The sequence below is a fragment of the Lepidochelys kempii genome, chromosome 26 (assembly GCF_965140265.1).
Source record: "Lepidochelys kempii isolate rLepKem1 chromosome 26, rLepKem1.hap2, whole genome shotgun sequence".
Taxonomy (NCBI): Eukaryota; Metazoa; Chordata; order Testudines; family Cheloniidae; genus Lepidochelys; species Lepidochelys kempii.
Genome location: NC_133281.1, coordinates 3,594,476 through 3,617,787, shown reverse-complemented (window position 1 = coordinate 3,617,787; position 23,312 = coordinate 3,594,476). Strand labels below are relative to the sequence as shown.

The following is a 23,312-nucleotide window of genomic DNA, read 5'->3' as shown; positions in this document are numbered from 1 at the left end:
TTACTTCTTCGGGGGGGAGGGGGGGGGGGAGTTTTAGGCCACAGGTGCATTGTCCCAGTCTATTTCACATCATCCTCCGGACAGACGTCTTCCTTTCTTTTTGTGAGAGTGTTTTGTTTTCTTCTTGACACTTAAAAAATGTGACTTATTGGGAATCCTCACCAGTAGCGTGACTAAAACTCTCGATTCACAGCCCCTGAGGGTAAATGTAGTGTTGTTTGCGGCTTAACCTATACTTTGTTCCCACTATGGGAGATGAATTGTCCAACTTTGTGCTGGAGGTAACTTTGGCAAACGCCCTCCTCTCTTCCCCTGCCCCCCATGCACCTGTATTTTGTGCATTTGTCAGCAGCATCCATTTGGCACAGAGGGCAGGAGTTGAAGGACGTGTGCCTGTGTGAGTGAGATAGGAGAGAGATGCACCTACCAAGTTAAATAACTAGGGTTTAACTCACTCTCTGGAAATATGGTATTGTTATCACTTCCTGCAGCAGCATCAAAATGGAGATAAGGAGATAAAATGCACCAGTCGTTCCTGAGTTACAGCAGAGAAGGGAGTAATAATTGAACAACTTACCCAAAATAAATAAATAGCAGTTTGTCTTGAGGGTTTCTAATAATTCCAAGACCATTTCTATGAATTTGCAAGAAACTCAGTGCATCTTTTATGAAAGTTGTTTATGAATGAAGTTTTGTGCTGTAGAGAGGGGTTTCTACACGGTACTCTCAGGTTTATTTATTTCTCTCTGTTTAAATCAGATGTGATTGGTAAAGGGTAGCATTGCTTGCTGCTTGATTTCATTTATTTAATTTTTCAAATGCTTTCTTTATTACTTGGAAAATAAATAAATTGAAATATTTGAGAAAATACTTATTTACTTTCATAGTAGTGAATTATTTGTGAACCATTCATGATTCTTGAAAAAATGTAGTAATCACAAGCATAATTAAAGTACTTTAGATGAATACATTTTGAGACTCTGGGTTGTTTCTGAACCATTCATTTGGAATACTTGCTATGACGTTAATCCAGCAAAACCCTTAAGCATATGCTTATTTTTAAATTCAGTGGGACTACTGACATATGGAACATTAAGCTTGTGCTTAAATGCTTTACTGAAGCTGGGCCTATTTGTGTTGTGTTATTGGTGATCAAAGCCACTTGGTGGTGGTGGGTTTCTGCTCCCTGGTTGGATGACAGACTTTATACAGAGGAGAATGGCAGACGTACCGAATTATGCGCTTCTTGCTTGACTTTTTAGATAAACAAATGTAACGATTTCTCAACTCTGGGGATTCGTGAACAATTATTATTATGACTCTTGTAACAGCAGAGCAGAATCAGCCTATTTATTTGTGAATATATTTATATACCCAGTTTTTTTCCATTTAGGCTTGATCCTTCAAACACTTGAGCACATATCTAAGTTTATTCATGTGAGTAGTCTAATTGACATTACTTAGATTGTCAACTGTTTGGGGGCAGGGACCCTCCTTTTGTTCTGTGTTTGTACAGTGGTCATTGACCAGGGCTCCTGTGTGCTTCAATGATATAAATAATAATAAAAATCATGAGTAAGGTTATGCACATGCCAATTCTTTCCTGACTTATGTCTGTGCAGCGTCACTGTCTTCAGTTCAATAGGCAGATTTTGGCCAGCAGTTATGATAACATTAGTAATAAAAACACAATCCACAAGTTTCAGAGTAGCAGCCGTGTTAGTCTGTATTCGCAAAAATAAAAGGAGGACTTGTGGCACCTTAGAGACTAACAAATTTATTGATGATAAGCTTTCGTGAGCTACAGTTTTTTCCACTGAATGCATCTGATGAAGTGAGCTGTAGCTCACGAAAGCTTATGCTCAATAAATTTGTTAGTCTCTAAGGTGCCACAAGTCCTCCTTTTCTTTTTACAATCCACAAGGTTGAGACATGGACCCAAAATATAGTCCTCAGATAAAATAAAGACAGGGCATAACATTTAAACAATATCATTTTTGTCTAAAAATTGTATTGGACCCTTTCTATCACTTCAATGTCATTGTTTTGCATATGTGTTTACAATACAGAAAGTGAGGGAAAATTGATTTGTGTGGGATGGAGGTTAAATTTAGCTCTGAATGGATGAGCAGGGAAAGAGATTCGTATCAGATACTGTAAATTTATAACTTAATGTCTGCTATCTCTCTATTACCTATTTTGTTCTATTGGCAGAATATAAATGTGTTCTCAAACCAGGGAAATCATACTCAATCTGAGAAAATTTGAGAGAGGCTGTATTTTTACACCATAATTTGTTTATCTTTACTACTATGAAAATATTGTTGATGACAAGAAAAGAATTAGATGGTGATATTGCCAGCTGGTGCATAAAATAGGCCTTACTTACATAGAGTAATATTAATGTTGTATTTGATTTATTCAAATAGAAAAGTACTTAAAGAAACAAAATCCTGAACTGACCAGTGGAGGATAGCTTATATGTGACCTAATAAGTGTCTTTCATATCCAGCTTCAGATTCTATACTGAAATTAGCACAGCAGTTGGCTTTCCATTTTGTCTATGTGGCAGATGGATGAGGCACTCAGATTTTGGCTACAAGTATTTTAAATATTTGTGTATTGCAGTTAACAGAAATCAATTCCATTTTGATAAAAAAAAATGCTAGAAAAGTTTTCATTCCTTTTAAAAAATACTTTGAGATTTTTTTTTCCTTCTAATATTTATTGACACATGAAGTCTACAGCCAGAAGGCACAGAAGTTCTTCTTGGTCCAGAAGTCACATGTGGCCCTCTAGATGTGACTGTCACCACTCCTTTTGCCTTGACTATACCGCATTGCGCAGAAGTAAATTCTGAACATTGGAATATTCACTTGAAAAAAAGAACACAACAAGGAAAATGGGAGGTAAGTTTAAACTGCCCCTTTCCAAAGGCCCTACTGGCGCCAAAAATATAAGATACAACCATCCAGGCTGAACTTAGAGCTAGTCAAATGGGGATGGTGGGAAGAGATGAATCCAGATGTTTTTAAAATCATTTTCCCCCCACTGCAATTCAAAACTGATGAAAAATGTCACTGCATTTTATGATCTTGTCCCTGTCATATGATTTAGGTTTAGCTTAAGTGAGCTGTAGCTCATGAAAGCTTATGCTCAAATAAATTTTAGTCTCCAAGGTGCCACAAGTACTCCTCTTCTTATGACAGGTAAAGTTTTGCCCAACTGTTGTTTGCTGTTTCTAAGCCATTAAGAAATTCAAGTAGGTCTAAACTCTGCTAGGAGACCCACCCATAGCTAAACCTGACCAGCTGGGCAAAACTTTACCATGATGGAAAGAAAGGTAAGGAATTCCTTAAGAACCAAAGCATGAAGTTTAATATTTTTACATTTCTAGACTAGTCTTCTACATATTTCATGCCATTTTATATTCCATTTAATTGGTTGCCTCATTGGATTAACCTGTGTCAGTAATGTGTACGGGTTTATTACATGCTGCATAAAGTAGTTTCCATTTTCAGTTCAAAAGCTTTCAAAGTATCAGTCAATTCAATTGAGTCTTCCCATTTTTCCTCACGCTGTGGGAAAGCCCAACAGTAAAACCATCCATGACTTTCTTAACCTTCTCTGCCTGCCCCTCCCCAAGGATTTTTTCCTATTTGTTGCACTTCTCTGCCTCATTTCAAGTTCAGCATAGTTCTTCTATACTTGATGCTGTTGCATTCAGTACTCGGTCAGTTTCATCAGCACTGGTTGCCAGTATTCAAGGACTATTGAGGAAAAATGAAATATTGCAGTGCAAATTCCCCAAACCATTTATCTAATGACAATACAACATGGCAAAAGAGTACGTGAAGACAAAACGTTGTATTTTTTTTTTTTTTGGATCAGAATAAACATTATCTTGATAGTTGCTATAAGAGGATGTTAGCTGCGGACTGTTTTTCAAGGTTTGCTTATTGACTTCCTTCTTCAAGGTAATTTCTTAACCTGACATTAGGAAAAATTAGCTAGAAATCCAAGAACACTTAAGAAGATGTTAAAATTGCTTCTGCATCATTATTATTACTACGTTCTGCACACAATGGATTCTGCACGCAGCCATAAGTGCTGGTGCTGACTCAGGGCTAGACTGCGAATACTTGAATGAGTAAAGTCTATGCGATCTTGGCCACAAAGTATTTTATGTTTCAAACAAATTAGAAAAAAATGAAAAGAAACTAACAGAAATGTCCCGGCACCTGTTCTAAAAAGCCTTCTGATTTTGAAATATGATTTTCATTACATAGGAAGTGATGTCCATGGAAGAGGAAACTACTTCCTGCTACTGCCTGTTGGATCCTTATGCCTGTCACATTCTCTTAGACCGCTTTGGAACTTACGCGCTCGCTGGGGAGCCCATCTCTGACTGCGCGGTTAAGCAGCTGAAAGTGGCAGTGTTTGGCTGCATGTCTTGCAATTCGCTGGATTACAGTCTGAGAGTGTACTGTATGGACAACACCCCTTGTGCATTTCAGGTAAATTATTTTAACTCGTGAATTTTATTGTAGTTATTTTTCTACAGAATTGTTGTTTATTATTTGTGTTACTGTAGCACCTTAAAGCCCTCGTCATGGCCGTTGTGCTCGGCCCCACACAAACATAGAACAAAAAGATGGTTCCTGCCCCATGGAGCTTTATGCTGCCACTCATCATATGTGATTTAGTTCACTTTGCGAGGTCACTGGACTGGAACTCTGGAGACCAGGACGCTACTCCTGGCCCATCCACTGACCTGCAGTGTGTCTTTGCTCCAAAGCACTTAAAGTGTGGGAGAGGAAACAGAGGCACAGAGACATGAAGTGATTTGCCCAGAGACCTTCTTTCATTATGCATTTGCACTGCACCAAGTACAATGGGGTGTTACTGTGATACAGATACTAAAATATCAGCCACTTATCCTGTGATGTGTCATATTTATCAGGGTTATTAACCTTTACGTTCTCATTAGTCATGTCTCCCTTTTTTTGAATTGCAGCAAGAATTGGTCGGTGTTTTTTGACCCTTTCCATAAGAGTTGCACAATAATTGTGCATAGTATCTTTTAAAACCCTCAAATGGAACCCTGTGGTAGTTAATCAAAATTAATACAATTTTTTTTTCACATGGTGTTTCTGTAAAAATTGCCTTATTTGGAGTTTGCCGTGGCTGCAGCTGGAATAAAGCACGTGTCTTTCGGGAATAGAGATGAAGACAGTTGAGACAGCTAATTTTTTTTCCCCATTCCTATTTTACCTCACAGAAGCATGGTGCTCTTAACAAAGCACGCTCTCGTACAGTTCCGTTTTTAACAAAAGAAAAGCTAGTGGTAGCTAGAGAAGTGTGGTAGCTGTGCACTCACTGCTGAAAGATGGATGGTACGTACCACTAATGTCTAGTAATATTTGTCTTGGTAAATCTGGGTGAAATTTTAAGGCCCCAGTTCGGATCTTGCATACAAAGGCACATAGACGCACCCCTAACTTGCACTGGGTCAGAAACCGAGCGGGTATAAATCTGTGTAGTCCACTGACTTCAACGGAGCTACAAGAATGTTAATTGGCTACGGAGTCTGTCCCATTGTTGTGTGCATGTATGCCGTAATAAAGAATGTTCAAAACAGTAATACTACAGGGCTTCAAAGCACTTTAGCAAACAGAAATTCCAGAAACCAGTATTCTGCAACAGAGGAACTGTGAAAATGGCACATATGGGAAAACCAGAAACAAGTTTGTCTTATCCAGAGCAAAAGCAACCTACTACTGTTTTTTTCAGATTCATTCTTATAGCGTACTATTCTCCTGCTGAATGATTCATCCAGCCTGCACTTTATTGAAAGAAAACAAACAAAAAAGCTTGATTTATTTGGACCATTTTGGGTCAAAAATTGCTGCTGCATTCAGAAAAAAACAATGAAGAAGACTAGAGGCTAGTCTTAGAAGACTATTTTCCTTAATGTTAATGAAAATAAATGAATAAGACACGTCTATTTATACTTTAGATTTTGATGTTTTTAGAATAATTACCCTTTTTTTCCACTTATAGAAACCAGCACACGTTGTCTGTACATAAGACTATTATATGTTTATGAAATTCTATTTTCTCTATAAATATCCTATGTCAGTTCAGTGCCAGCTTCCTTTTAAATATAGAAATTGAGTAATTATCAGATAAAACATCAGCAATAGATAAATAGAAGTGCTGGTCTGAGTCTGGACTACTGGGTTCTGTTGCTCGTTTGCAGTACAAGCCTACATGCCTCTATTTGTCCATTTGTAAAATGAGGATATTGCTTCACTTAACATAGGTGTTTTTAGCAAAAACAACCAGGAGTCTTTGTGGCACCTTAGAGACTAACAAATTTATTTGGGCATAAGCTTTCGTGGGCTAAAACCCACTTCATCAGATGCATGGAGTGGAACATACAGTAGGGAGGTATAATAACTCCTTGGGGCAGTAGTAGTCTCTCTTTGTACCTCAGATGGTGCCAAGAGTATCATCAACACTAAAGGCTACATCATGGAGTAACCGCAAGCCTTGAGTAAGGTTGCACTGCTCCAGGGACCAAATTGTGACTGTGTCGAGATTCAATCTCTGATTTCCCCCTTCTGCTAGCAGGGAAGTAAACTGTGCCAGCACTTTTCCATGCACAATTCACTTCCCCCTACACTCTGCCTGAGCTGCTCTGGCCAGCATGTGGGGGACAGAGTAAATGCTCCCCCCACTGGATGAGGAGTGGCAGCCATGCGATGACTCTGATCTGGGCAGTCTCCACAGGTGCACCCTTCTCTTCTCCTTGGGTCACAATTTAGCCCTGTACAAATAATAATAGCAGTGTAGGGGACTGACATATAGGAAAAGGTCCCAGCCAGCCCAGTCCAGATGTATGATGCTGCAGCTTTGACAGGACCCAAACCAAAGGAATCATCAGATGTTTCCCCTCTGCTATTCTTTGACATGTGTTATTCTTTCTGTAGAACATGGATGCATGTGGTACTTGACACATGGGGTGCAATCCTTGTCCCACTCAATTCAATGGCAAAACTCCCAGGGCCCGATTTATAAAGGTATTTAGGTGCCTAAAGATGCAGATAGGAACCCAGTGGCAATTTCAAAAGTACCTAGGTACCTGACTTCCATTGATTTCTGTGTGAAACAGGTTGATGTGCTCAATCCAAATCCTGGGGGACTGGCATCCAGGTCACAAAAGCCACCATCCAAGCAGGGAAAAAAGGACTGATAGAGGCACAGGGACCGAATTCCCCCTTCTCCACTGTCAAAGTGTGGTCCCTACATATCCGTGCCAACTCACCTTATCAGGGCCATGCAGCACTATGGATTCATTTTCCAGGGCTGTCTGTCTGGCACCTTTAACGAGCATGCACGTGTGTTAATATTGATATTTTCAACAGTAAAGACCCAGTAAGCCTCATCTTTGTTTTGTTTTTTCTTCCCGCCTCCTGTAGGAAGTGGTTTCAGGTGAAAGACAACAAGGAGGACAGTTGCTGGAGGAACCTAAGTTGCTGCATTTCAAAGGGAATACCTTTAGTCTTCAGATCTCTGTTCTTGATATCCCCCCTTTCCTCTGGAGAATTAAACCATTTACTGCATGTCAGGTACTTGTCAATATTCTACTTTTTCTTTTAAATTCAGAGGCAGTATGAGTTTTTACCAGTAAAAGCAGAATGCAGGCAAGGCAGCTGCCTCTTTTATTTTGTTTTCGAAAGAAAAGCGTGGATTTAATCTCTGAGCAGCCAACAAAAAATGCAACGATGATCGTGAGAAATGAGGAATGAAACATGTCATGGAAAGCACAGTGGTTGTAAATCTCTCTCAGCTTACAGAAACGTGCTTTTATTTCCCCCCACGTTGCATTTGGCCCCAACTAACTCCCTACGTTCAGGCTCAACATCATCATTCCCGTTAAGAGCAGGTTTTCGATATCAGTAATTGAGTTGTCATTCCTGGACTTAATGCAAACAGTGAATGATCAGCTGAAATGGAGTGCATGTCTGCATGCATTTGACTGTCATGGGTTCAAACCATAGCATGTCTCCATTTAGGCTTAGAAATGATAGAGCAGCAAGTTCTCCTGCCTGTGATGCATTAATTAAAGAGGCTGTCTAAGATGGGAAGAGCCTATCAAATGCATTCGTCCCTGAAAATTGTAAGCAATCCATTGGCACAAAGTGTGTGAAAATAAAAGAGAGGAGCTTAATTAGTATGTCATTTCACATACCCTGCAAACAAGTAGGCAGAGAAGAGGAAAGCAGGGTCTCTTGTGATCTCTGGGCAAAAGTAGCCCTAAACGTATAAGCAGATTGTCCTAAATATCAGTGAAACTGAGCCAGAATGCATGCCCTATGCTAGAAATACAGATAATAGAGCACGAAGGTAATTTATGCCACGTAATTTCAGTGGAGGAGGAAAGAGAATGTTTACCCACAACCTGCTCTGAAGAAGTATCAAAGTATCTTGTTCTATTACATTTGTTTATTTTACAGTTTACAAAACAAACCTATCATAATCTATAGGCACACCTCCCACTTGTGTTAAACACACATTAAAATCTGTAGTTCTATGTGCATTACTAAGCTTTTCTGCTAATCACAGTTTAGGGTTTGCTTACCCATAGACAAAGGCCACTACAGAGTTCAGTTAATATCAAATCTACATCACCTCCTGATTAACCCGTCCCAGAGAGTAAAAACCTTGCAGTACAATCAAGAGTGATTCAAGGCACCATTAGAAATATCCTGCTTACAGAAGACTCTTCTAATAAAGGTGGAATGCAGTTGCACACAATACATTTGGGGTACTTTGTGCTGGTCTCTTCAGATTGCTTTAGTAAGAGAGGGTGGAGTGTCTTTCACAGGTTCCACTATAAAGAATTAGTATCATTTAAATGTCCAGTGTATACAAGAGCAGATCTCATAGTGACACTGGTGTGGCTTAAATGAATTTGCACACCCTGGCACCTACAGCAAAGCCAACACATTACAATGGAGAGAATTCAGTCCCCATTGTCACACCTAGTGCAGCAAAACAACTCATTTCAACAACGTTAGTGGTAGATAATGCTACTGTTCAGAGGGATGTATGTTCCCATACTCCTATACTGAGCAGTCAGTGCAAATGCTTGTAGTTTCAATGTTCACAGAATTCTACATTTTAGCACTGACGTGGCTTATTGCGTGGACATCTGCAGGGGGGGGCTGCAGTTACGTAAGAGAGAAGGAATCAGCCATTTAATTTTAGACTGGACGATAAAGTCTAGCCAGGGAAGGATAATCTGGATGACCCACTGGGATCTTTCCAACTCTCTTCCCCATGTTTCTGTGTATTTCAAGACTTTGGTGAGAGTTATTTCTGGTTGTTTATTTCTACAGAATGATGTCTTTAGGACATTATCTCCTTGCTGGATGTGAGTATGTGCAAAGTGGTGAGAGTTACTTGGAGGCCCCAAAGCATTTTGTGTGTGGTTCAGCACTTTCTCGAATGCCATGTACAATTTCTATGAATAAATACATTGTTTATGGTGTGTTAAACCTAGGTATGTGTGTACTCTGCTGGCAAGCAATATTCTGGCGCTTCCAAGCCAAATTGAGCTGCAGGGTGCTGTTAAAATAAGTCCCGATAGCCATGCAAATTTCTCCATATTTATCTTTATGGGTTGTAAGGGCCTCACTTCGCTGGATCTAATGCGAGTGGCACCCTCCAAAATAACTATTAAATGTATTGCTGAGAGATAAAAATATCAGATGAGGGAGCCATATCCCAGATAGCAGCATTTAAGTAATAAGTGCTATGTCTCTCTAAGAAGAGCGCAGACTGGGATGGATGGGATCAGGAACCTGCAGAATTTTACATGTAGTGCTCAGATTAAACCACTCTTGCCGCTCTGGCGGCGAACAAAAATATCTGCAAAATCTTTGTCATTGAAATGGATTTGACAGGATGATACTGAAGCCAAATAAATATTTGCATTTTATAATTGTATGTAATTTGAACGACTTGGATGGCTGAGAAATAATTATTATTATTTTTTAATAGGAACTGCAGCACAATTTGCACTAACTTCATATTCTCTGCTCAGTGAAACGTGGTCTGTGATGAATCTTTAGATCATCTGACAGCTTAGATTTGGGCCCTGCGTGAACAAATAAATGTCACCAATTTCTGTCCTCTAAAAGCCCAAGCCCTAAGATCTGTTTCTCCAGGGTTCTGCAAATTTCTCTCCAATGTTGACTCCCTTTTTATTTCATGTCCCACCCTCAACATTTTCCCCCCAACCAAGGAGGACTGAAAGAGGCTCATGTTGACAGCACTCAGTGCGTGCTTGACACTTTACAGAGCTATTAAAAGACCCTGTCCCAAGGAACTTACAATCTTTGTAGATGTGACCCAACAAGGGGAAGGTAACGGACTTTGTGGAAGAGGAGGATGACTGCTGTTGATACCTCAGATACGGATTATAAAATCTTATACTTCAGGCCATAAACCAATCTCTTACATCAGAGACCAGCATGAGGCATACTGTGGGAAGTATATTATCCCATGTTGGCCTCCTGCGGGTTTTTACACACAAGTAAGTCTATAAATGCTACATTTAGCGCTCCAAATGAAAGCAAAGATGATTACTCTGGAAAAATCTCATTACAGTTGCTCCATTTTTAATATTTTTCTAATGTTTTCTTTATCACCATTGGTATCTTGCTACTGACTCAGGAGCTAAATGTAGCACTGGATAGATGGACCTAGGGCAGATCCAGACTGGCAATTCCCATGTTCCTAACTTGCAGATAATTGGGTTTGGTGTGTGCATCTTGATTGTTCCATTCAATTTTGTGTGTGTGTGTGTGTGTGTGTGTGTGTGTGTGAGTGAGTGAGAGAGAGAAATAATTCAGTTCTTGGAGAGCACGTGGCAAAGTTGGAAGAGATTTGAATGATGACCCAGTGGTGGCTTCATAAGCAGCAGACAGGGATTTTGTTCCTTGCAGAATGGGCAGTATGCAAGAGGCTTGGAAGTGGGAGTGAGATAAGGCGCATGTCCATGCCATACTTAGCACCCAGACAGAGCAGCGCACAGCTCCTGTCAGGCAAAAAAGGCACCCGATTCCTGCCTAATGATGAGATCCCAATGCAGCATGGTCTGGGAGTGCTGAAAACTGTGCCCCGTCTCCCTTATGGTAGCTTTTGTGATGCCCTAAGACCACCAGGTTTGCCTAGACTGTGGCTGCTTTAACTTGTGTTTTGCAACAGTCACCTGCACAACTGCCTGGAAAACAGGATGTTGAACCTGAATCAGAAAATATAGAGACGGGGCAGTATGTATATGGGCACTCAGGTCCGCCCACTTGAAATTCAGAGGAAGGAGGAACCCGTATCCGGGTTTCCAGTTTAGAAAATCTTTCTATCAAGTAACCGAATGCCATGGCACTGTGTCATAATCAAGTGTCACCCCACGGTGCACTGCCAGCAAGCACACTGATGCGAGATCCCTCTCTCTGTATTAGGGAGAAGGAGGTGAGCTGATTGTGTTGCTTTTTGTCTTTGCGGTGGCAGGAGGCGCAAAGCCTGTGGTAGGATGCTTTTTACAAATTGTGAATCGAAAGGAAAAGCAGTAGAGGTTAATCCCACAAAAGATCCAACAGTATCAGGGGGAGCGTTCTCCTGTAATATACCAGCTGCATTTGGTCATGTCGGCTATCACACAGAAGCAGACACTTAAAGCTTGGGCTCCCTCCCACCACTTTCACAAATGATAGGGAAACCCCTCTAGACGGTGAGTGTCAGATCAGGATAAAGCTCAGACAAACAAGGTATGAAGCCAGACAGCCATCTTCCTTAAGTAAAAAGCAGCTGTTTTTCCCAGCACCTTCTGTGTCTTGGAGGATCCAGAGCCTGTCTCCTGATAGGAGATGATTTACATTCTCTCCATCTGCTAGGAGCCTAATTATAATGGGGAATCAAACTAAAAGTGTTTCCACAACACTCATAACTTCACAATACTTTGTCCTCTTGTATTACTTTTCACATAATTCTTCTCAGCTCAGTGAGTTCCCACATGAGTCCCTCTCCACTCCAAATGAAAGCAAAGATGATTACTCTGGAAAAAATCTAATTACAGTTGCTCCATTTTTAATATTTTTTTAATGTTTTCTTTATCACCATTGGTATCTTGCTACTGCTACGGACTCAGGAGCTAAAGATAGCTCTTCTAATTACTACTTAGTGCATCATTTTGTGTAAACCCTGACAGTCTTGAGAAGATGCAGAGTTAGCTGCATTTCAGGGGTGAGTAAAATGATCTCTAATCTGTATTAGCCTTCAGAAAGGCGCAATGATATTTTTGTTTGGAAAGTGAATTGACGTCTCCAATGGAAGCGGGCGGTAGATGTACAAAGTATCATCGTATAATTAGTTTCATAGGGGATATAGGTTTCTGTGAGTGCGCCGAGTCTTATCTACTGATGAAAAAGGGGCTCCCCTTGGATAGAACTGGTGTAGAAAAGGGAGGTAAGGAAGAGTAGCTCATGTGTTTTCCACTGAAATGAAATATTAAAGGTCACACTTTATGTTAAGGATCAATTTATAATTAGCTTATAAGAGGGTTAATACATGATTTAATGAGGATTAAATTATAAACACTTGATTAGAGTCCAGCAGCTAAATGGTTACTTATAGTCATCTATAACATCTTCTACTGATGTGAGAACCCTCTTTGTGTATTAGGGAGAAGGAGGTGAGCTGATTGTGTTGCTTTTTGTCTTTGTAATGGCAGGAGGCGCAAAGCCTATGGTAGGATGGAAAACCTGTCTTCTGAAAGGAGACTCAAGGAGCTTGGTTTGTTTAGCCTAACCGAAAGAAGGCTGAGGGGAGATATGACTGCTCTCTACAAATACATCAGAGGGATAAATACCAGAGAGGGAGAGGAATTATTTAAGCTCACTACCAATGTGGACACGAGAACGAATGGATATAAACTGGCCATCGGGAAGTTTAGACTTGAAATTAGACGAAGGTTTCTAACCATCAGAGGAGTAAAGTTCTGGAATAGCCTTCCAAGGGAAGCAGTGGGGGCAAAAGACCTATCTGGCTTCAAGATTAAACTCGATAAGTTTATGGAGGAGAGGGTACGATGGTATAGCATGATTTTGGCAATTAATTGATCTTTAGCTATTCATGGTAAATAGGCCCAATGGCCTGGGATGGCATGGGATCTGAGTTACTACAGAGAATTCTTTCCTGGGTATCTGGCTGGTGAATCTTGCCCACATGCTCAGGGTTCAGCTGATCACCACATTTGGGGTCAGGAAGGAATTTTCCTCCAGGGCAGATTGGAAGAGGCCCTGGGGGTTTTCCACCTTCCTTTGTAGCATGGGGTACGGGTCACTTGCTGGAGGATTCTCTGAACCTTGAAGTCTTTAAACCATGATTTGAGGACTTCAATAGCTCAGACGTAGGTGAGAGGTTAATTGCAGGAGTGGTGGGTGAGATTCTCTGGCCTGCATTGTGCAGGAGGTCAGACTAGATGATCATAATGGTCCCTTCTGACCATCATATCTATGAGTATAGCCATTTAAAACACACTCATGTCTATAATATGCTTTAGCATCAATTAATTTATTAACGCTTTACAAATGGAACCATAATATTAAGTATGACCAGATTAAATCTGATTTCTGTTCTTTCTTTCAGTGGCCAGCTCTGCACACTTCTTAAATCAAGTCTTTCTTTCAGTATTTACGGAGCTAAAATTTAAAGAGAACACAGGCAGGGAAACCGACACTGGTGCAAAATGATACATTTGAATCTGCCTTTGAAACCCAATTCTCTTCCTTTATGTTAAGATAATGCCTCATCTGAGCCATTTAATGCTTATTTCCCCCCCACACACACTTTCTAGTTTGTAAATTTGTTGTGACTTTAAAATATTTTTAAATTAATGGACTGTTTGAATTACTTTCCCTGTTCAGATGATTGCAAGGCAAGGATATAGGACTCCTGTAATAACTTTCCCTGAGTGGGGTAATAGTTTTCTTTGGATCCCTTTCATAACACTAAAGTTCTAATTGCTCCTATTGGGCATGTGCTCTCCTGCGCACATCCAGACCCTCATCGTCCTAGGAAATCAGGGTAGCCAGGAATACCTGAAGTTTTATACTGACCCATTACAGTAATGGTTGTGTTTTTCATAGATGGTAAAGGAGCAGTGTGAGATGGTCCAAAAAGAAAAAAAAAAAACAAAATAGGCTAAAGTAGAAGGGAAAACAGGCTGAATGCAGGAGACATTTCCCTAACTGTGAGGTGTAATGTGCTGTATATAAGTCTCTCAAGAGAAGTGGCTGAAGCCCCATCACTCAGATTTAAAATTGTACTAAAGGTGGCACTGGAAAATGTGCTGTGTGGCTTGATCCTGCACTGGCTCATGGAAGACTGGTTGACCTAAGGGAGGGGGTCTTTTCCATCTCCAGTTTCAAGGATTCTATAATGCTTATTGTGAAAACTAGAGAGCTCCAGGGTGTGGCAAGAATTTGGAATTCTGGAGTCTGATGGGGATAATAAATGTATTTCACTCAGAGGAGTTTAAAAAAAATAAAGTTTAATTCTCTCTGGTCATCCATGTCGCTGAGTGAAATTTAAGCTTGCAGTAATTTTAACATTGCAGTTTTCAATTGGAATTGACATTAATTAGTTTTGTGCAACTCGACATTCACAGGGACATTATTATAAAAGCAATTCCAACAAAATCGTGTATATAATTATTATTTGTCTCCTGCTTTGCAGTTGTCACAGCTTCTCTCTCCTTTGGGATGTATTTCTTTCACAGGAAGTTCCTTTCTCTCGTGTGTGGTGCAGTAACCAGCAGCCACTGCACTGTGCCTTTTCACTGGAGCGTTACACTCCCGCGACCACACACCTGTCCTGCAAGATCTGTGTTCGGCAAGTCAAGGGCCATGAGCAGATTCTACAGATCCAGACATCTATTCTAGAGGTAACTTTTTTTCATCTAGTTCTGTTCCCTACTCTGTCACTAAGTTGCTGTGTAACATTGGAGACAACCCTGCCTCAGTTTACCCCATGTAAAATAGTGTTGCCTTTATATCTGTAGCCAGCATTTTCCCTCTGGAGAGCTGCTGCTTTTCAGCTCAGCTTCCCAGTGAAGGAGAGGTCTTTGATGCAGAGTTTGGGTATATTATAAAAGTAACTTGGTTTATTTACACACCCACACCAGTCATTGAACTGAGGTGGTCAAAAAGCATGCAGGCAAATCCTGCCATCCAAGAATCTCAATTCCTAAGGGAAAGGACAAAATCTGCTCCTCACACAGCATGTCTTAACAAACCTGAACATTTGCTCACAAGTAGAAGGACTTGGAAGACTGTGCATAGCAGGACCACCTGGCGATGACTGTCATAACAATAGGTATCTCATCTACGCTTTGGGGGCCTGCTTTATTAATGTGAGAAAAGCATTGTGAGATTTCTGGGGAAAATGGCCCACTATGCATGTGCAAAGGTAAATAACTAAAGGCATTATGCAGAGGAAGGGGGACTAAATAGGACTATCACAACAATAAGTAATAATACCACACAACGATAGTTTACTGTGGCAATGATAGATTGGCCTGAAGCATTCAAAGGGGAAGAGGTAAGGCACATAGTGTTGTGCAGATGAACACAATGAGGCATGGAGAGATTTAAGTGTTTTAGCCACAAGGCTATCCTTTCTTCCCCCTCTAGATGAGGTTAGCTGTTGCAGGATTGTGGCTTTATCATGTTAACTCAGTTTCTGGATTCAGTGCTGGATTTTTATTTTGGGCATTCAAAGTCTTACAGATCATCATGTTCAGGGCTAACAGGTATTTTTTTAAAAAACACCTGATAGATGCTGTGTCTCGATTTGCATTATTTACCTTAATGTTCAACAAGAGTTTGTTTGTGATCAGCATGGAAAAGGACCTGTCCTGAATAATCAGGCTTCTCCTATGAAGCCTTGTGGTATGTATAATACATAGGCTTAGTGCTGGATTTCAGAGAAAGAATATGAATTGTGGAAGAGGTTATCAATATTAGACAGAGAATGTTGAAACTTTCAAGGATATGAGAACAGAGGTTTCTTACAAGTACAAAGGTGACAGAGCAACCATTTACACAGTGTGGTGAAGCCCTTTCAAAAAAACGAGTGAGGCCCTTGTGGCTAATGCATTGGATTGGGACTCTGAGTTCAGTTCCTAGCTCTGCCACAGCACAGACTCCTTGCATGGGAAAGTCACTTAATCTCTTTGTACCCTCAGTTTCCCACCTATAAAATAAGGATAATGGAGGCATTTTCTGTCATGTCAATTTACATTGTAAGCTCTTCAGGCCACGGGACTGTGTCTGTACAGCATTTAGCATAATGGAGCATACAGATAATAAATAGCTAATTGAAAACATTACTTCTCTGTTGGTTTTTCATATCTCCCTTGTATGCTATTGGGGATTTTTGTTGCATCTCTGTTTCCCCCTGCATGACTCAGTCCAACAGTATTGTGATAGAAATCTGCAAGAAGGGCAGTCATCTATTTTTCCTCAGTTAAATGTTGCAGTGGTGGGAGGACTAGCTGTCCATAAACCCCAGGTACATGTTAGAGAACATTCTAGTATGGCAAGTTTTCTTAGTCTATCTCCAAAGGTGATGGAAGGATGAGGCTAATTTGACTGGGGGGGACTGAATACTTGAACTTCTCATTGCTTTACAATTCCCACAGCAGTGGCTTATCTCAGAAGTGCAGGGTATGAAAATCCACCTTTTCTGATTGTTTAATTTAAACATGCAGAAGAACAGTAATGTATCTACAGCATTCCTATTACTTTGCATGGATGCTTTCTCGGATGTATCATAAATATTAAATTATAGTGATGTTACTAGTATCTTCATATAGTATTTATACTTCAGTAGCATCCAGTAGGGCCTCAATTCAGATGTCTACAAAACCAGACAGTCCCTGACCTGTACAGTTTAAAGTCTCAAACTGAAGAGAGGACACCATGTTGAAATGTGAATTAAGTCAGAAAAGCTGGTAGAGTTGTATTTGCATTTGTAAAACGGAGGCAATATGATCTGGAAATAACAGACTGTATAGTACGTAGTATAGTCGTAGCTGTGTCAGGCCCAGGATATTAGAGAGACAAGGTAATATCTTGTATTGAACTGACTTTTGAGCCACACAGAGCTCTTCTTTAGTTCTGGGAAAGAAACTCCCAGCATCACAAGAAAATGCAAGTTGGAACAGATTGTTTAGCATAAATAGTTAACAGGCCACTCTACCTTGAATGGTCTCTTGCTAACACCTCTGCAGTCATAGGAAAAAGAGGAGATTAGTGGGTCACAGATTGTTGTACTAAGCCAGAGTGTGTCTGCTCAATCCATCATGTTTGATGTCTAGCACAGAAATGAATTTAACTTCTCAGGTTCATCTTTTGAAAGTGTTGTGCAGGTTTCCTATGAGGACTGGTAGGTCAGATATAGAGTGATCACTTTATGAAAAGCGTTCACTCATGGGTGATTGTGTGAGAACATAGTGATTGTCTGATTTCACCCACATAATTGGTACTGGGGCAATCATTGCACTGGATGAGGTATACCACGTGTGATAGGCAGGTGTATGGGAGGCAGGGTTGGTCATTGTAGCAGTGGACTTACATATGCAGGTTTTGCATCTGTTGTTCTGTCAGCATCAACCCAATCTCCAGATCAAGCTGGAGATATATACAAATTATATAACAATGTCGGAGGTGGACTACAATCCCGCTCATTCTCCCATAACTGTGTTGCCTCTTGAAAGTATAACAGGAGTGAAAACAGTACACTCAAACAGATGTAACTCCGCGCCATCACTCCATATTTATTCTCTTCTACATTCTTTGGGTGTTTGTCATGAATATTTTGACCCAGGTGTGCTCATTACTCAGGCAAACTAATTATCCAACCCATTTAGACTTTTTTCCTGTTAATTTATGGGTCACAAACATATCACAGTTGTATTTGATGGGTTATTTTCAAACTGCTTTTATGACCAAATTCATAAAACATATGTTTACCACAGTACTTGTAGTGAGTATTCATTTGATTACTGGTCACCAGGTATAATTTCTGCTTCCTTGGATGAACTTTTTTTCAGCCAGAAGTACTTCTTAAAGGTTATATTTCGTTGCACCAGGAAACTATATAATCCCCAAAGTAGCTAAATTTGTGTCTTGACTAAGTGAATCTTAACTATCTTCTGCATTTAGGTATTTGTCTAAAAGAATAGGGTAGCTATAGGTCTGAAAACCTCTGTTCTCAGTACAGCCCAGTGTGTGTGAGAATGTTTAAGTTCATGAGCAGAGCCTAAAAGGACAAATTTGAAATGCAAGTAATTCAGCAAACTTTCTGTAAACACTCAGGACTGGAAAGGACCTTGATAGAATCCTAGAAATGTAGGACTTGACCTATTTGTCTGTTTCTACTAAAGCCTTTTGGATTTCGCACATGGTGTCATAGTCAGAAAAGAAACAGTATATTCATTCAGGACAGTAAGCTGCCCAACTGGTTTCATGGTATTATATTTGGTATATATGGTATTTGTGTGCGTTAATGCTAAAAGGAAAGTTATTACTAATCAGAGGTGAGAAAGAGCATGGTCCAGTGGTTAAGGCACTAACCTATAACTTGGGAGACCTGTATTTAAGTCCCAGCCCCACCCCAGACTTCCAGTGAACTTCAGGCAAGTCATTTAATCTATAAAATGGGATAATTGCAGTGACGTACCTCAGAGGGGTGCTGGGCAGCATACGTGTACTATAAAAGGACCTTAGATACCAACTGACCTATTAACAGTTTTGTTTTTATCTTTCGTGTAGAATGAGAGAGAAACCATCACTTTGTTTGCACGTGAGGACACCAACTTCCCTGCACAAACTGGTCCAAAAGCCTTCAAAATCCCATACTCCATTAGACAGAGAATATGTGCGACATTTGACACACCTAATGCTAAAGGCAAAGACTGGCAGATGTTAGCACAGAAAAACAGCATCAACAGGTAATGAAAGGCAAGTTTGAAAGGTGAACATTTACATACACAATGGGAATAATCTGCTGCTATGATTTTTTTTCTCTTTGCTTGTATAAAAGATATTTGAATAAGAATTACTATAGTTTAACTGGAGGAGAAAGCGGTTGCTATTCTCAGTTGTATGAACTGCAGTTTACTCTGAGAATAAGTGTTTTGGGCCAATCCTGCATGATGTTAAGGAAGTCTGAACTTTCAAGTTATCTATGTTCTGGAACGTCTTCTCCAACACATACACATGGTGTCTTAGCAAAATAGGCAATTGCAGAAGGCAGAGAGATTTCTACATTGCTGTATGATACAAAGATAGCCTATCATATGTCCCCTAGGGTTTGACACACACTGAAAAAATTGTTTGGCCTGTTCTCTCCCCAGACTAATGCAATTTTTTCTTCACATTCCAATTCAAAATAACTGATGCTTTTTTAACCTGACAAAAGTATGTTTAAAAAAAGTCCCCATCTGTGCTACCAATAGTACAGCATTATTAAACGTGAGAGAACTAGGGTGGGGAAATATCAAAATTGATGCTGCTTGCTTGTTTAGTCTAAGTGGAAAAGTCACAGTCTTACTTTCTGCTTCTCATGAAAATAGTACAGGAGAATATTTAAATATGACCAAATAACTTGTTTACATTGGTCTAATAAAGGCTAGTGAGAAGCAGGATGGGTAGGACTCCAGCAATGCCACCTATGCTCTTAGTAAGTCACTTATTAGCCTCCCATTTTACAAATGAGGACTTGAGAGATTATTTTCTTTGCTTCACTATATCCATGTGAGGAATCAGGTACTACATTGCAGGGGGGGCTCAGACAAATGCTGTTTGCTCTCAGATACCTGAATATACCTTCCCTGTAGTTAGGTGCCACACGGACTAGACTTTATACAGTTGTTCCTTAGAGACTAACAAAATTATTTGGGTATAGGCTTTATCTGATGAAGAGTGTTTTAGCCTACGAATGCTTGACAGTGTATGGTAACTCTTGACTTTTTAGTGGAAAGGAATTTTGCAGAATTTGTTTTTAAAGCCTAAATCTTAGATCTAAACCACCCAATAGTTCACCTAACTTTGCAGCACTCTGTATAGCTGACATTCAGGGTAGTCCTTGTGCTAATTCTCACCTTGCCCCCCAATCTAGGTGAAGCTCACATTCCCATTTTCAATACTTACAGCGTAGAGCTGGTTTTCATTTAAACTGCTCCTACTTGGAAAATACTTCTCATAGTTCTTAGCTTGGTGTTTTTTTTAAAAAAACCATTTAGACATCTCCCTTGCTCCAACAGTGGGTTGTTCCTCATATTTCTTTGTTATAGAGTTGGTACTCAGTAGAAGCTCATAAGCAACAAGCTCCTCTTTTTGTAAGGAAGGGATGATTTAGAGTGTGTACATGGTATTATATGCCTGCATTAGTGACCACTGTGGCTGAGCGTCATGTTCATCCTCTTTTGTGCAGGGTGCTTAGCCCATTTATAGCTGGCTGACTAGCTAAAAAAACCCCATAAATATTAAATGCAAGTTATCCATTAAACAAACAGTGGCTTGGAGAACATGCTGGTTCATTCACAATGGGTGCTTGAGTCACTTTTTAGTAGAGTCAAAATGAAGAGAGGCATTTTGTCAGGATCAGTTGAGTAAATAAAGATTGAGAAATCAAAGAAATTAATACATTGGGGTTTTTAATTTTTCTAGGAGAGAGTAGACAGACACGCACAAGCAACAGTTAATGCTGCGGCTTTTAGACAACAACACTGTAATAGCCAGCTTATTAATGTTGTTTGTATTACCATAGCACTTAGGAGCCCCAGATATGGACCATGACTCCCTTGTGCTATACAAACATGGAACAAAAGGATGATCCCCTGCCCCAGTTAGTTACCTTGGGTGTCTAGCCATAGTAGAAAATGAGAAGTCAGCAGAATTAACCTATTTAATGAGTGGAGCACGGCTGCACAGATTTTGAGATCATTGTGATAAAGTAGTCTTACTGGCAAAAGAAATTCACCCTTCCATTCAGAGTAGCCACTGAACACTTCCGCACAGTGCAGAGAAATGCAAACCAGCCCTCAACAGGGTGAGAAAACGTATACGTTGGCACTGCTGTGTGTTCCATTCAGTGCCCAGAAGCAGGCATAATGCTGTGAACAGGATTTCCTGTCCCTCGTGGTGTGAACTAGGAGACGCTGCTCACGCCAAAGCAGTGACTCACTTACTCTAGTAGCTTTCCCCAACAGTTACTACTGCCAACTGCTTCAGTGCAATAAACCTCATGATGGACAAATTGAGGAAAATTCCTTCCTAACCTCCATCAGTTAGTGTTTCTCTTATGGCATGAGGATTTATTGCCCTTCTATTTTTTTTTTTTTTTTTAATGTAAAGTCCGCTAAACTCTTGACCTCCCTGGTATCTTGTTGCAGTGATTAACAGTATTTTTTGTCAAGGTTCTTAAGAGCTGCACTTAGTGTCTTTGGCCGGTATTTCTGACTGTTGGTGGCTCATGTGACTTCTTCCCCGATCACAGTTTCTAAGGCAACTTGTATTGTTCATTGTTTGTATTAGGATAGCATCCAGAGGCTCCAAGCAAGATCTTATTGTGCTAGGGGCTGTACAGACACATTGTAAGTAGACAAGACAAAGGATGAGAGTATCTTTGCACAATGTACTTTATGATCTGTATCTCTGAAAAATAGCCTTCGTTCAGGCCTGAAACTTCCATTCTCGTCATCTGTGCTTCATACTTAGCGGCAAACCTACAAGTGGCTCAGTGCACTGCTTTCTCATGTTACCCAGTCTTTATCCTTTGTAGGATCTAGCCTTAAGTAAAACACCAATAAAGTCAGGTCAGACTGAGCTCCTTACTGGATTATTCTTCACAGGTTTCTAAAGTCATGAAACCAGATAAGACTGAACCATCATGCACTTAGTGAAGGAAGAAAGTATGATTCATTGGGTTCTTAGGGACTGCAGAGCTATATTCACTAAAGTCACATATTGTACAAGCAGGATTCATGTTAAACTAAGCCAGGCTTCACTTCTGGAGAAAATTCAGAAACAAGCTGTGTGTGCGTGTGTGTGATCAGAGGCTGCTCTGCAGTTTTTGTCTCTCCAATTACTTGCTTTTGGGCACATAAGTGGCTTTCATTAAATGAAACCAGTGCAATATGGAAGACATTAATATTTTTTCATGGTACCAAGGGGGAATTGAAAACATTACAAGTACAGTGCCTCCTCAAAAAGTATTTGTTTCCTGTTCATTAGAGACTACTTGATAGTTTCTCTCAGGTAGTCTGTGCTATAAAAAACAAATCTACATATATCCATTTGACTTTGAGACTAGAATAATAATCCATGGGGTGGGATGGAAACTCATTTAAAATTAGCATCCGAAGAATAGGCTAGAGGAAATAAGGATGCACTGGCAGAGCATGGTAGATGGTCATCCTTCTGTGAAGTGTATGAGGTCGGTGTCTATTATTGGGATAGATGGGATTTGAAAGCACAGGGGTTGCTAATGAAACACAGTGCTTCTCCATAAAACAAGCTCCCATTCAAATTTTTGCTGTTTTCAAACTGGTTTTCTATTAAATGTCAGCCAATCACTTGAAGCGACTGAGCTCCCAGTTTGAGCATAGGTTAGGATCTCAAATTGGAACAGCTGACCCTACCTTACTGAGAAATGGCATGTCTTTCCAACTCCAGTTTGCCTCTGGTTTGTTTGTTTTTTAAAAAGTCCATGCACAATAAATCATAGGAAGGGACCTTGAGAGGTCACAGAGTCCAGTCCCCTGCCTCATGGCAGAGGGAAGTATTATCTAGACCACTCCTGACCAGTGCTTGTCTAACCTGCTCTTAAAAATATCCAATGATGGAGATTCCACAACCTCCCTGGGCAACTTATTCCAGTGCTAAATCTCCCTGCTGCAATTTAAGCCCATTGCTTCTTGTCCTATCCTCAGGGGTTAAGAGCACCAATTTTTCTCCCTCCTCTTTGTAACAGTTTTCAAGTATGTAAAAGGTTACAATCCCTCCCCCCCCAAGTCTTCTCTTTTCCAGACTAAACAAACCCAAATTTTCTCAATCTTCCCTTATAGGTCATGTTTTCTAGACCTTTGTCGCTTTTCTCCACATCCTTCCTGAAATGTGGCACCCAGAACTGGACACAATACCCCAGATGAGGCCTGAGTAGAGCAGAAGAAT

General features: G+C 40.2%; 1 protein-coding gene across 9 annotated transcripts in view; it reads left to right on the top strand.

The window, feature by feature from the left end:
• UNC5D (unc-5 netrin receptor D) overlaps nucleotides 1–23,312 on the top strand; it is a 293,186-nt gene that overhangs the window by 258,476 nt on the left and 11,398 nt on the right. For 6 of the 9 annotated variants that reach the window (XM_073325005.1, XM_073325004.1, XM_073325000.1 and 3 more), the window contains 5 exons: nucleotides 2,741–2,909; nucleotides 4,290–4,517; nucleotides 7,485–7,634; nucleotides 14,852–15,016; nucleotides 18,909–19,087. In XM_073325005.1, the coding sequence (XP_073181106.1) occupies nucleotides 2,741–2,909; nucleotides 4,290–4,517; nucleotides 7,485–7,634; nucleotides 14,852–15,016; nucleotides 18,909–19,087 (891 nt within the window). Of the gene's footprint in view, nucleotides 1–2,740; nucleotides 2,910–4,289; nucleotides 4,518–7,484; nucleotides 7,635–14,851; nucleotides 15,017–18,908; nucleotides 19,098–21,674; nucleotides 21,734–23,312 lie in introns of all 9 variants that reach the window. The other 3 variants (XR_012156277.1, XM_073325003.1, XM_073325007.1) reach the window with 3 other exon arrangements.